Here is a 12,354-nt window from a genome sequence, read left to right as displayed (position 1 = left end):
TTTGGTTACAACACTAAGCATTGAGGTCAGCTCATTGTATGGGCAAAGAACGGAGCAATAGGGGATGGGGCTCCGGGGAAGTGGTCACCATAGAGGGCGTCCTTAGGCAGGGACATCCAGCTGTGGTGGCTGAGGGGTGCCAGTTACACAGCTGCTTGCACTTAAGGTAGACCAAAGGATTTCCCCCGACCCAACCTCAGATGTAAGGGAGGAAGTAGGCAGTTCTCAGTTTCACACCCACACTTTCCACCCCTTCCACCAGGGTCCAGAAGAAGAGATGGCCTTTTTCTTTCTTTTTTAAGTCAGCCAGAGTGCCAGCATTCCAGTCTAAAAAGCCATAACTATTGCCCTAGCCAGTTTGGCTTAGTGGATAGAGCCGCAGCCTGAGGACTGGAGTCCCTGTTCAATTTGGAGTTTTATGCTCAATCCCCAGTAGGAGGCGTGCAGGAGGCAGCCGATCAATGATTTTCTCTCATCATTGATGTTTCTCTCTCTCTCTCCCTTCCTCTCTGAAATCAATAAAAATATATTGGTAAAAAATAAAGTAAAAAGCCAAAAATATTAATTACCTCATGCGAATTAAGCACCAGGCTAAGGGTTTAAGCAAGATTATTCTCCCCATTTCACAGATGGTGAGATTGAGATTTCCTTAACAAGTTCTGCCTGGGGTCCTCGCTAGGAGGTGCTGGCAATAAGAGGGGGACAGTTCTTAGGAACTGTGTTACCCTTCCTCCAAGGGGCCTCCTCAACGGCTGTCCTGCGGGGCGCCAGCTGCCCAGCCAGTTCCTGTCCCTTGTGGCGCCCCAGCTTGCCCCGCCTGACGCTCCTGGAGTCTGTCCTTTTGCTGGGCCCCAGGCCCACCTCCGGAGGAATGGAGTTCTAGGAGTTGATCCGCACCAGCAGGGCCCACGCCGAGCTCTTGCTGGGCCAGGAGGCGGCCCCACTGCGTGGCACGCTGTGCATTGCCGGCCACCACCTGCTGCTGTCTCCAGGGCCCCAGGCGACTCTGGGCCTCTGGCTGCTGCCGTTGCGTAGTGTTGACTCCATCGAGAAGCGGTGAGCTTGGCGGGGCGACCCTGGAGTTGGGGACTTCGCGGTTCCGCGGAGTGAGGGGAAAGAGCAAGTGCAGTTGGAGCTGGTGCATTACGTCCAATCCTATAACTGCTTTCTCCTCCCCTGATGGGGGGCGGGGTACACTTAGCCTAAACGCGTTCATCCCCAGGGTCGCGGGTGACTCTGGCACCATCACGCTGCGCTGTAAGGACCTGCGCGCGCTACAGCTGGACATAGAGGGCGTGGACGCGACGCTGGACATAGCCCGCTCCGTCGAGGTACGCCGCGGTGCACCCGGGGCACTTACGCTATCCCTGTCCCGTAACCATGGTAGTAAAAAGGGGTTGCTGAGCAAGAGCATTCAGCAGCCAGTGTTATCTCGGGGCACAGCTAATGGCTAGGAAGTACTTGGAGAGGCGGGAGCTGCGGACCCGAGGGGCCGGAAGGTGTGGGTGGGATGATCCCACCCTTCCCAGATTCCCTGCCTTCTACTCCAGGCGCTGTCCTCCCTGGAATCGGTCATCACCTCCTATCTGTTCTTCCACCGTCCCAAGGGCTTGAGACTGGGCGCCGCCTGGCGCTTCCACCCGCCTCGGGATGTGGACGCGCCGGGCCTGGGAGGGGCGCGGGGACATGGCACTCACTGGACACTCTAGAGCACGTCTTCGCCCCTCCCTGCGCTGCAGACCGACGCGTGGAGGCTGAGCGGGATGAACAAGGACTTCAGCTTGTGCCCAGTTACCCCCGCGCCGTGATCGTGCCTCGTGCTGCGGCCAACGAGGCCGTAGCGCTCAGCGCCCGCTTCCGCCCTGGTGGCCGCTAACCTGGGCTCAGCTACCACCACGCTCCCAGCGGAACTGTGCGCCCCGCCCCAGACCCCGCCACTAGGACCAACCGCGTCCCTATTGGGCCCTTTCCTGCTTTGGCCGGGCCAGTTCGCTGCCCCGCCGCTGCCCTGGCTCCAGGCTTTTCTGGCCCCGCCGGGTCCTGCCTCCAACTGGCCTCGCCCGCCCAGCCTTCCTCCACTCGGGCCCTGCCTCTCCCGGGTTTCGGGGTCTGAGCTCCGTGGCCCCGCCCCCTGGTCGGTCCGGGCCTCTGAATCTAGTCCCTCTTTTGCCAACACAGGACCTGCACAAGGTCTACTTATCGGGCCCCTCCCTGTCCCACCACAAGCAACTCAGACCCGGGTCCGAGGCTTGCGAATTCCGCTCGGCAGGCTCCTGCTCGCTCTGAGCCGCTCCAGTGTAGACTCGCCCAGGGGCTCTGAGCGAAGTTCGTGAGCCAGGGCTGGTGGGTACGGCTTCCCGGAGCCCAGTCCCTGTCTGCAGGTGCTGCTACCATCCAGCCAGCCCCTGACCGGCCCCTAGAAGCGGCGCTGCGCTGAGGAGGAGCTACTGCGAGCTGTGCTGGCTGGGGCTCTACCTGGGGCCCAGGGCATCATCGTGGATACTTGCTCGGCCTAGACCGCCAAACAGGCCCGCAGGACTGGTGGCGGCACTAAATCCAAGGCCACCTACCCTGGCTGGAAACGGCTGCACTGGCCCCTGGAGAGGTAAGGGGCTTCCTAGGCTCTCCTGCAAGCCTCTTCCTGGTTGAAAAGGGAAAGAGGTACCTTACAGAAACCTTGAGGATGTTAAGCCTTTCCTGGTAGCCATGCCACCAGATAGGCATCCCCACTTGCACCCTCCCACTGAGAGTTCATGACACCCTGGAGGTCCCATCTCCTGGAAAGAAAAAGCACTGCTTTACATTACACTGAAAATTGCCTCCCAGGAACAACCTCCTCTCTCTCTCTCACACACACACACACACACACACACACACACACACCCTCAATATAGGTCCCAGCCCCCTGCCCAGCTATATCTATTTCCTCTGTCTCCAGATGATGGTAGTACCAAGAGGAGGTCCTAAGTGAGTTTTTGTGCTTTGAGGAGGATGCACTGCTCTCCTATCCAGAATACAAAACTCTGTTTATTCATATATATATTTATATATATATTTTAAATCCTCACCCGAGGATATTTTCCACTGATTTTTAGAGTGGAAGAGATAGGGAAAGACAGAGAAAAAGATTGATGTGAGAGAAATACATTGATTGGTTGCCTCCTGCATGAGCCCTGACCAGGGATCAGGCCAGAGAGGATCCTACAACTGAGGTGCATGCCCTTGACTGGAATTGAACTCAGGACCCTGCGGTTCCCAGGCCAACGCTCTATCCACTGAGCCAAACCAAACCGGATGGGCACTGCTTAACTTCCTTACTTGTCCTTCTCTTCCTCAGGCCTATTTCTGCGCTAGACCCCCCACTTGAGCCTTCAGAGGTAGCATGGGAGGTGTGGCAAATAGTGACAGATGAGAAGACAGAAGGCTCTCAGCCAATGGTTTCAGCCTCTGAGCCCCAGCCCTAAGTGCTGGCATCTCCTAGAGTGGCTGCAATGTTCCTGAGACCTCTCCAGGCCCACAGCACCTTTGGACCTTGGATGAAGGTGCCTGCAACCAGCCTAGCTCATAATACTGAACTTCCAGGTTTGAAGTGTCCAAAGAAAGTGTAGGGAGGTCCAAATAATTAAGGTCTCCTTGCTAGGATAGCAGCTCACTGGGATGTCACACTGAGAAGGGAAAATTATTAAACCCCATAAAATATCTGACCAGAATCCATTTATTTCCAAACTAATTTATTATTTCTCAGAGTCCAAAACTTTCTGTGAGCCCTAAACCAGAAACTTTTCCCTGGCCAGGATGGAGACGCAGCTTCTTAAGCTTCAAACTCAAATTCAAAGTACTGTGGGTCGAAGTAGTGGATGCGGACATAACCATCTTCACCACCACTGCTGTAGCTGGAAAGAGAGAACCGGGACTGGTCAGATCCTGCTCTGGGGAGGCAGGCCTGTGAGGCAGGGCTTGGGAAAGGGGCACGGAGTGGGCCTGTGGGGCAGGGACCAGGCCCGAGCTGAGCTCAGCTCCCTTCACTGGCCCTACCTCTTGCCATCAGGATGGAAGGCAACACTGTTGATAGGTCCAAAGTGACCCTTGACTCTTCCAAACTCTTCTTCAAATGCCAAATGGAAGAACCTGGAGGAAAAAGGGTGGTGAGAAGGGGCAGTTTATTCACTCTCCATCTCCTTCCAAAACACTCTGGAGGTATCACCCCCAACACAAACTATAAAGTGGGGAAACCGGGACAAGGAGAAGTGAATGTGAACAACATTAAGTTAAGAGAAGATTAGGCCCACACAGCTAACTCTTCCTTACCATGTGCTGGGCAGTGCATTAACTCACTTATTTAATCTGCATCATTTTATGAGAGAAGTATACTGTCACTGTCCCCATTGCATAGCAGAGGATAACTAGGAACAGAGAAATATAATAATGTGTCTAGGGTATCAGACTGAACCTAAGAGTTCATGCTCTTAACTGCTGCATTACACACTTGTCACAGGAGGGCCACAAATCTGGCTGCACTTTCTAACAACTAAAGAAATAAGGGCAGTCTCCTTTGTTACTCGGTTTGTGTCCATTATGAAGGATACCCCATGGGATTTCCATGCGGAAGAGCTCCCTCCACCTTTACCTGGCCTCGAACTTGCCAATCCTGGTGGAGGTGGTGGTTACATCCATGGCTTCCTGACCACCGCCCAGCACCACCTGAAGAGAAGAAGAAATTCTACAAAGGCCCAAAGGACAGGCAAGCCCGTTTGCTGTTTTCCTCCCCACTCCATAAACTTAGTATCTCCCACATCAGATAGGAGGATACTAAGGGCAGGGACAAAGAGATTTGGTACTTTAGCCACCCCCTCCCCCATCCGTGGGGCATCTCAATTGTTCAGTCCTGTTGATGCTCTGGGAATCACCTTTCTGCCTGACACTACTTCCCCCCAGAATTCTATCTTAACTGCGAGACAAACATCTAGATCCTGGAAGCATTCTGAGGCTTTAGCAGGAAGCGTAGATGGGATTCCCTTACATGGTCATAGTTAGGAGAGAGGGCAGCCGAGTTGACGGGACGTTCTGTCCGGAAAGTCTTCTGATGTTCAAGGGTTGTGGAGTCAAAGAGCTGGAGAGAGAAGGGGGGGGGGGGTGGGGGGATGGAGAAGGGGGGTAGAATCTGTAAAAGGAGACTTCCTGGGGGAAGTTGGGCAAGTTGAGCTCTGCCAGACCCCTTGCCCAGGCTCACCTTGGCTGTGTTGTCTTTGGATGCAGTGACAAACATGGTCATGTCCCTGGATAACTGGATGTCATTGATCTGCCGGGAGTGCTCCTTAACATTCACCAACACCTCTCCAGACTGGGAAGGAAAAAGAGTGAGCCTGACCAGACCCAGCCCCACTAGCCCCATTACTCAGCCAGGATTTACACTGCTTCCTGTCCCATCAAGGGGACCACAGGTCTCGGTTGGGACTGCCTTCGTACCTCTGAATCAACATTTACTCCCTCTCCCAAGCCCAAGCCTACATCCTCACCTGGCCCATGTGTACAAGTTTCATAAACACTGCTAGTCCATCTAGGAAAACACATGCTTATGGCGACAAATCCATGGACCTATTAGCTAATCATCACATTATAATGGTAGAGCAGTTCCCATCTGTCCCTTTTTTTCAACATAGTTATTGTACAGCTACTAATTGCCAGGCACTGTCCCAAGCACTTACCAACATCTTCCTTCATTTAATCCTCACAACAATCCTATGAAGTGGATACTTTAACGGAAATTTTAAAAGGAATACACTAAGTTCAGAGAGGTGGTATGACTGGGAGATCAGGCAAATAATACGAGGCAGAGAGCCCCAGCTTATCCCTTTCCCCTGCCAGGGGCTGGGTTACAGTCCACGAGGACTGCCCTGTCTGCCTTCTCTTACGTCTTCTCAAGGGGCCATTTCATCTGTTTTCCCTTCCCACAACCTGCTAGACTGTGGCAGTACAAAGAGCAGAGTTGAATCTATCCTTAAATGTACTTCTCTGTGCCTCAGTTTCTCTATCTAGAAAACAAGGGTGCTAAAAGCCCGCTGCTCAGGGTCACTGTAAGGATATTGGGACTATGATTTAGTGGACTTTGTTGTGACAGGCGCCTGTCACATGTCCTGTAAACATTTGTTAGATGACTGGAAGGCCTTAAGCATTGTGCCTCACACAGAGCAGATCCTCAAAAAATATTCATTTCCTTAATTATTTTTATCTATTCTGAGGGAAGAATATATTTTTGTCTCATCCATCAATTTGGGCACATCATAGGGATGTATCTGTCTCCTACATTTTGGGAAACATACATCAGTGTTACAATCTGGCCTACCTCGGGGCACAGATCAGTTCCACTTTTGCCAGCATCAAGCATCATTTATGCCTTTGACCTGGGTTCCAGTTTCCTTCCTGCAGGTAGGCCTGGTGCCTAGTGGACCACAGTCAGTGCCTGCTGAGTGACTGACTAACCTTTATGGCATTACATTCCAGCATTCACCAGGAATGGAAGTACCTGAATCAGAAATCTCAGATAGTTTGGGCTTTATCTTTTCTTCCCCCAACCCATTTCATCCTCATCAGTCACCCTTAACTATCTCTTGACCGTTGAGTACCCCATATCTTCATGGCTATTGCTTAGTTCAGGTCCATTCTCCAAACTGTAGCCTACAAAAGCTTTTTAAAGAGGAACTCTGATCATCACTAACCATTTAAAGATATCCCACTCTCTAACGGAAAATCACACCTTAATTCCTGATGCTCAAATCTAGTCCCTAACAAAAAAATTAAATTAAATAAAGGAAACTCTGTCCACCTTCCCAATACCACATTCCAGTGATACCAGACTCCATTTCCTGAAGAATCCATACACTCCCTTCATTCTGTGCCTGTGTCTGCTACTCCTTTTGCCCAGAATGTACTTCTCTTCCTGTGTGACGCTCCATTTGTTCTCCGTTACTTAATGTTTGTGCCACCTCCTCTGACAGAGGGCGTTTTCTGCATTTGACTGAAACCTCTATGGTGGCATACCTCACAATCTGACTTGTGCTGGCTGTTTGCCAGTCTGTCTCCCCTGGGGCAGGGCCCTGAAACTCAGAGATAGCAATAAAATACTTAGTTGTGATCATTATTAATAGATCCTGAGAACTAAGTAACAAGTTTTTCAAATACCTAATATTATTAGATTCTTGAAACATTTTATGATAAACAGGCTCAAGGAAGTTATGTAACTTACCCAAGATCGCACAGCTCAAATGGGTAAAGTCTGTATTTAAGTCCAACCCTCATTCTTAACCACTGTGCAATCCTGCCTCTTGTAGGGAATCATTCTGGTGGGCACGGGCCCCAGCCAGCCACTTACCTTGGCACTGTACTGGTTGAGCTCTCCACTCTCATGGCCCGCAATGATGCACTCCCCTAGGGGTCCCCAAACGGCACTGGTGATCTTGGAGTCATTGCAAGGGATCTTCATGTAGGGCTCATTGCTGTCTGTGTGGGGCAGCAGATGTCAGGCCGTGGGCTTTGGAGTTGCACCCTTCACCTCAACCCCAAGCCTAGGCCCCGTCCTTACCAATCTGGCTCGGATCCCGCAGGTCAAAGAAGCTCACAAAGCACTGGTAGCCCATCTGCTTGTCCGTGGAGAACATGATGATATTGCCTCCAAAGTCAAAGCCACAGGTCCGGACAGCTGAATTGGTCTTGAGTAGAGCTAACTGCTTCCCTGGGGACAGACAGAGCCTGAGCCACCCCTTGCCTATTGCCATAACAGGGAGGAGACTACCCCTGCCTATCATCATTTCTCACTGTTTCTCCTGCTCTAGTGGCTCTAACCCACCATCCTCCTCTTCCTCACTGCTATGCTTTGGCTCAAGTCTCAACTTTTTCCCCATAGTCTTTCCTCAGACATCCTGCTCACGAGGCACTGCTCTATAGTGGAGTGCAAGACACCTGTCTCCTCCTCAGAATGCGCTCCTCCACAGCAAAGACCTAATTTCTCTGCATGTCACCAGTGCCCAGCGAACTGGCACAGAACTGGGTGCCCAGTAAATACTTACTAGACCAAGGAGCTTAATAGCATCTCATCTTTAGTCTCAGTTCTTCCAAGATTCCCCGCTGCTACCTGAGCTTGCTAAAAGTTACCCCAGACCACTCTTCCCTGCTCAGGGACCTCCTCAGCATGCCAAGTCTTACAGAACAAAGCTAAGCTCCTAAGTTTGGCATTCAAGGCCTGTTCTGGTCCTACTCTGCCCCATCTGCTCCACTGTCTTATTTCAGTCTCCAAGAAGCAGGAACTCCACTAGATCAGTTTACTTGGACATGACCCTTGTCATGCTTTTATTCCTGCACGTGTCAAAGTGATGAACTCTTTCTCATCCTTTAAGTGTCTGTTCATTTGACATTTGCCTTGGGAGATCTTCCTAAGCTGCTCCCATCCTATTCCAGGCAGTCAGTTGCCCCCCTTCCATTCTCCCCTCTCCCCGCCACCCCGAACTCGTTTGCTTAAACAGTACACTGTAGGTCCTCACTATTTGCTAAAAAGTGAATGATCCAGACTTACCTGTTTCACAGTCCCAGAGACGACAGCTGTTGTCAGCTGAGCCGGTGAGGACATGCTTGGTGTCCCCTGAAGAAGGTGTTAAGAAACATGACCAAGTTCACCTGAGCCCAACTCAATCACTTCCCTGTTCAGCTCTAGAGAGCCCTTCTTCCTCTCTTACCTCAGAGCACTCTAACCTTCTCAACTAGAAATGGAATTTGTCCTAAATGTTCCCCCAACCAGTGAACAGACCGGGGAATAGGAGGCAGGCATTATTCTCGAGACCCACAATTGTACCCCAAATTCCCAGCTCCAATTCAATAGCCTCTCTATTGCTGGCAGACTCTGGGAAATAAACTCAGAGCAAAGACAAGGATACAGTCAGCGTCTACACACCACACAGCTCCAGTATGGCCCGTGTAGGTGCCCAGCCTCTCCCCATTCACAGAGTACCACACATTGACAATCTGGAGGAGCCAAAGATAATGTGTCAGGATAGCACACACTCAGGCAGAGTGATGGCTTCCTATTTTGCCCCAGGAACCCTGAGCAGCCTCTAGCCAGGTCAGATTTGGCCCTCTCCTGCTCATCTCTTGGGAACTGGCAGATTGCTGGCAAAAAGATCAACTCCTGGATTCTCCTCCTCCCGGAAGGTAAGTGGCAGGGGAGTCAGGAGGCTTCCAGCCCTCCCCCAGACTCCTAAACCCTCGAAGAAAAACAGCTTTGCCCTAGCCGGCTTGGCTCAGTGGATAGAGCGTCAGCCTGGGGACTGAAGGGTCCCGGGTTCGATTCCGGCCAAGGGCACATGCCTGGGTTGCGGGCTCGATCACCAGTGGGGAGTGTGCAGGAGGCAGCCGATCAATGATTCTCTCTCATCATTGGTGTTTCTATCTCTCTCTCCCTCTCCCTTCCTCTCTGAAATCAATCAAGAAATATATTAAAAAAAAAAAAGAAAAACAGGAGCTTTGGTGTTTGGTCCAAGTGAGAGCTGCTGGTAGTAGTGAAACCTGCGTTTCAATCCCTGCTCTGCCACTATCTCACTGTATTCTCTCAAATACAGCGTTTCTCCTCTCTGAACTTCAGTTTTCCCATCTGTAAAATGGCCATGACAATAATGCCTTCTTCAAAGGATAGTTGTGAGGCTATTCCAATAAAATGATGTCTAAGGAATTTAGAATCAAAGTGGCTAACATTCAAGAGGCACTCATTAGCATCAGGTTCTGTGCTTCAGTGTTTACTTGAATGATCTCATTTAATTCTAAAGACAACCCCACCAGGGAGGGGCTACTAGTACCCATATTTTACGTAAAGGGAAACTTGAAGTTTAGAAAGGTTAAATGACATCCTCAAAGTCACACTGCTGGTGGATGCAGGAGTTAGGATTCAAATCAAGTCTGTTTGGCTTCAGAGGCCCCAGGATTAGCCACTACTATTCACTTTCTCCATATGGAGGTACCGGGGTAGGATAGTAAGAAGCTAAGGAAATTCTTGGGCAAGTGGAATGGGGGAACTGAGACAAGAAAGTTAAACAAGGCCCAACAGCTTGGGCAGCTTACAGCCAGCTTGTGATTGCAAGACCTTATCTTACCTAACCAAGGACACCTGAGAGCTAATGGTTTCTACCTCTCCTCCCCAACCAGAAAATACATAGCTTCAATTACATACAATAGCTTAAAACACATAGCCTGGAGAAATAGAGAACAAAGGCCCAATTAATGCCATTTGTGCCAGCTAACCCCAAAGACAGAGGAGGTTGGGGAACAAGTAACAAAAATCCCATTAAAGCCAGATAGAGGTAAGATAAAAGTTAAACAGACCAATAACCCAAAACTCCCCTCTACACTCAGTTTAATGTATCAGCATATTAAAAATGCACCTGGAAAGCTGATGAATATTCTACTGAAACTGTAAGGTCTGGGGCTGGGAAAATAGGGTCTTTCCTGATCCCACCAGCTGAGTTGGACAAAACAACCCAGAACTGCCGAGCCACATCCTGCTGGACAATAGCTGCCATCCTGGGACCCACCAGAGCATCCTGTTGTGCTGATGGCCACTAAATAACCACCGGAGACTTTTCAAGATGGCCAGGGTGCAGCTGCACCAACTTCCCGCTCATCAATCACCCGCCACAAGCTACCTCAGATAAACCTGATTGGTCCAACAGCAGCATAAAAAATCTCTGCCAGGCATAGGCGGGTGTGACTCCCCCGGCCTGCACCCCCAGACCGTGGGACCTCACCCGAGAGCTTCCAATAAACTCGATATTTCGCTCTTACCCTGCTTGTCTTGGTCAATTTATTGGCTTTGGTCAGATTAAATTTTACATCTCAGATTAAACCTTACATTAAACCTAACAGAAACCCTCCCCTAAGATCCTCACCCTCAGAACATAAAAAGCACTCAGGACAAAGACTCAATGGGGACTTGCTCTGGAGCACACCCATGTCTCTTCCTGGGCATGAACTTTTTATTTCTTTTTTTAAAAAATGTTGTTATTGATTTTAGAGAGAGAGGAAGGGAGAGGGATAGAGAGATAGAAACATCACGAGAGACAAACATCCATGGGCTGCCTCCTGAACGCCCCACTGGGGATAGAGCCCCCAACCCCAGCATGAGCCCTGACAGGGCATCAAACCCGAGACCTCCTGGTCGATCAGTGGATGCTCAACCACTGAGCCACCACGACCCGGCTGAACTTTTAATTTCTAAGGGTCCCCAGGAGACTAGCAGCCAGAAGCTCAGTGGGCAGCGGCTCACCCCCTGATGCTATCTCCAAGGCCCCCCTTTCCTCCCACTTTCTAGTGAGCGAGCAGCAGCCTGCCTTGGCTCACTTCTTTCCTGGAACATAGCTAGAAAGCCAAAGCAGAGCACCACCTAGGCTCTCCCCTGTTGTTTCTTCTACCCTAATTTCTTCTTTTGCTTCGCTGCCCCCAGCATGAACAAACATATTCTCAAACCCATCTGGTCTCGTGTGGCGAAATCTTTCCTACAGTCTAGGCCAGCCTGAGGGCAGGCCTGCTCCGGGCCCGGCCTTCATGAACTACTTCATAAAAGGCAGTCGTGTGAGGGGCTGTTTGCATTCTTCTGGGCAGGCCCGGGCCCAGAGACCTGACTGAAATAAGACCAGGGACGCCTCCATTAAGTCCCAGGTGTCCCTCGCTGCCCAAGGATCCGCCCTCCCCTCTACAAGTGGCTTCCCTATCCTGGCAGCACAGTTCAGTTCTTCCCCAGAAGGGTCTCCTCCCGGTCCCTGGAAGAACTGCCTCCTCGTCCCGCCCCTTCCACCACGGGTCTCTGGCTTTGCTTCCTCCAGCTACGCTCTCCTTCCACCAACCATTGATTGAGTTCTAGCCCACCTTTCCCGGTAGAATGGGCCGGTCGTTCCCTACTTCTTAGAACGGGGTTCTCTTCGGATCCCCGCTCGCGGCAGAACTGGCGTGTCCACCCATCACCCAGGCGAAATGACCGCGCCCCTCCCGGCCCCCTCAGAAGGTCCCGCCCGCCAGCCCTCGGGGCGCAGCTCACAGGGTCCTTGGCCACCGTGAAGAGGAGGTCGCCCTCGCGGTTGTACTTAATCTGCGTGATGGACCGCTCATGGCCCTGCAGCAGGATCGGCTTCTGTGGGGACAGGACGGGGGTGTCAGCGCCCAGAATCCGCACTCGCCCCCGCCCCGGCCCCCCACGGCAGCATCTCCCACTCCGTGGAACTCACCATCCCCGCGGTGACACCAGGAAAAAAGCAACGTGACTAGAACCGGAAGACGCTTTGGCTCCACTTCCGGTTTATGGGTCTCCGCCCTTTCATTCCC

The 12,354-nt window shown here is 51.5% G+C and overlaps 1 protein-coding gene and 1 pseudogene across 1 annotated transcript; one reads left to right on the top strand and one right to left on the bottom strand.

Annotated features, from left to right (window-relative positions):
* Positions 1-871: 871 nt before the first annotated feature.
* On the top strand, positions 872-3,464 carry LOC139001568 (myotubularin-related protein 9-like; annotated as a pseudogene).
* Positions 3,465-3,714: 250 nt separating this feature from the next.
* EIF3I (eukaryotic translation initiation factor 3 subunit I) lies at positions 3,715-12,347 on the bottom strand. The gene is made up of 11 exons (XM_070404625.1): positions 12,258-12,347; positions 12,071-12,163; positions 8,925-9,012; positions 8,567-8,632; positions 7,580-7,729; positions 7,370-7,497; positions 5,231-5,341; positions 5,021-5,110; positions 4,628-4,701; positions 4,036-4,128; positions 3,715-3,893 (listed from the first exon to the last, which is right to left on the bottom strand). The coding sequence occupies exons 1-11, from the start codon at positions 12,258-12,260 to the stop codon at positions 3,812-3,814; spliced, it is 978 nt and encodes a 325-aa protein (XP_070260726.1). The 5' UTR covers positions 12,261-12,347; the 3' UTR covers positions 3,715-3,811.
* Between the last annotated feature and the right edge of the window lie 7 nt (positions 12,348-12,354).

The sequence above is a fragment of the Myotis yumanensis genome, unplaced genomic scaffold (assembly GCF_028538775.1).
Source record: "Myotis yumanensis isolate MYYU_CA2020_CCGP unplaced genomic scaffold, mMyoYum1.0.hap1 SCAF_2, whole genome shotgun sequence".
Lineage (NCBI taxonomy): Eukaryota > Metazoa > Chordata > Mammalia > Chiroptera > Vespertilionidae > Myotis > Myotis yumanensis.
Note: the sequence above shows the minus strand (reverse complement) of the source record. Positions and strands in the feature narration are given on the sequence as shown.

What these genes read in the sequence shown, in the direction of transcription:
- EIF3I (XM_070404625.1), bottom strand. An exon ending in TCTCTGGGACTGTGAAACAG is followed by an intron (nt 7,730 to 8,566) that starts GTAAGTCTGGAT and finishes GTCTGTCCCCAG; the next exon opens with GGAAGCAGTTAGCTCTACTC. An exon ending in TTCCATCCTGATGGCAAGAG is followed by an intron (nt 3,894 to 4,035) that starts GTAGGGCCAGTG and finishes CTCTCTTTCCAG; the next exon opens with CTACAGCAGTGGTGGTGAAG.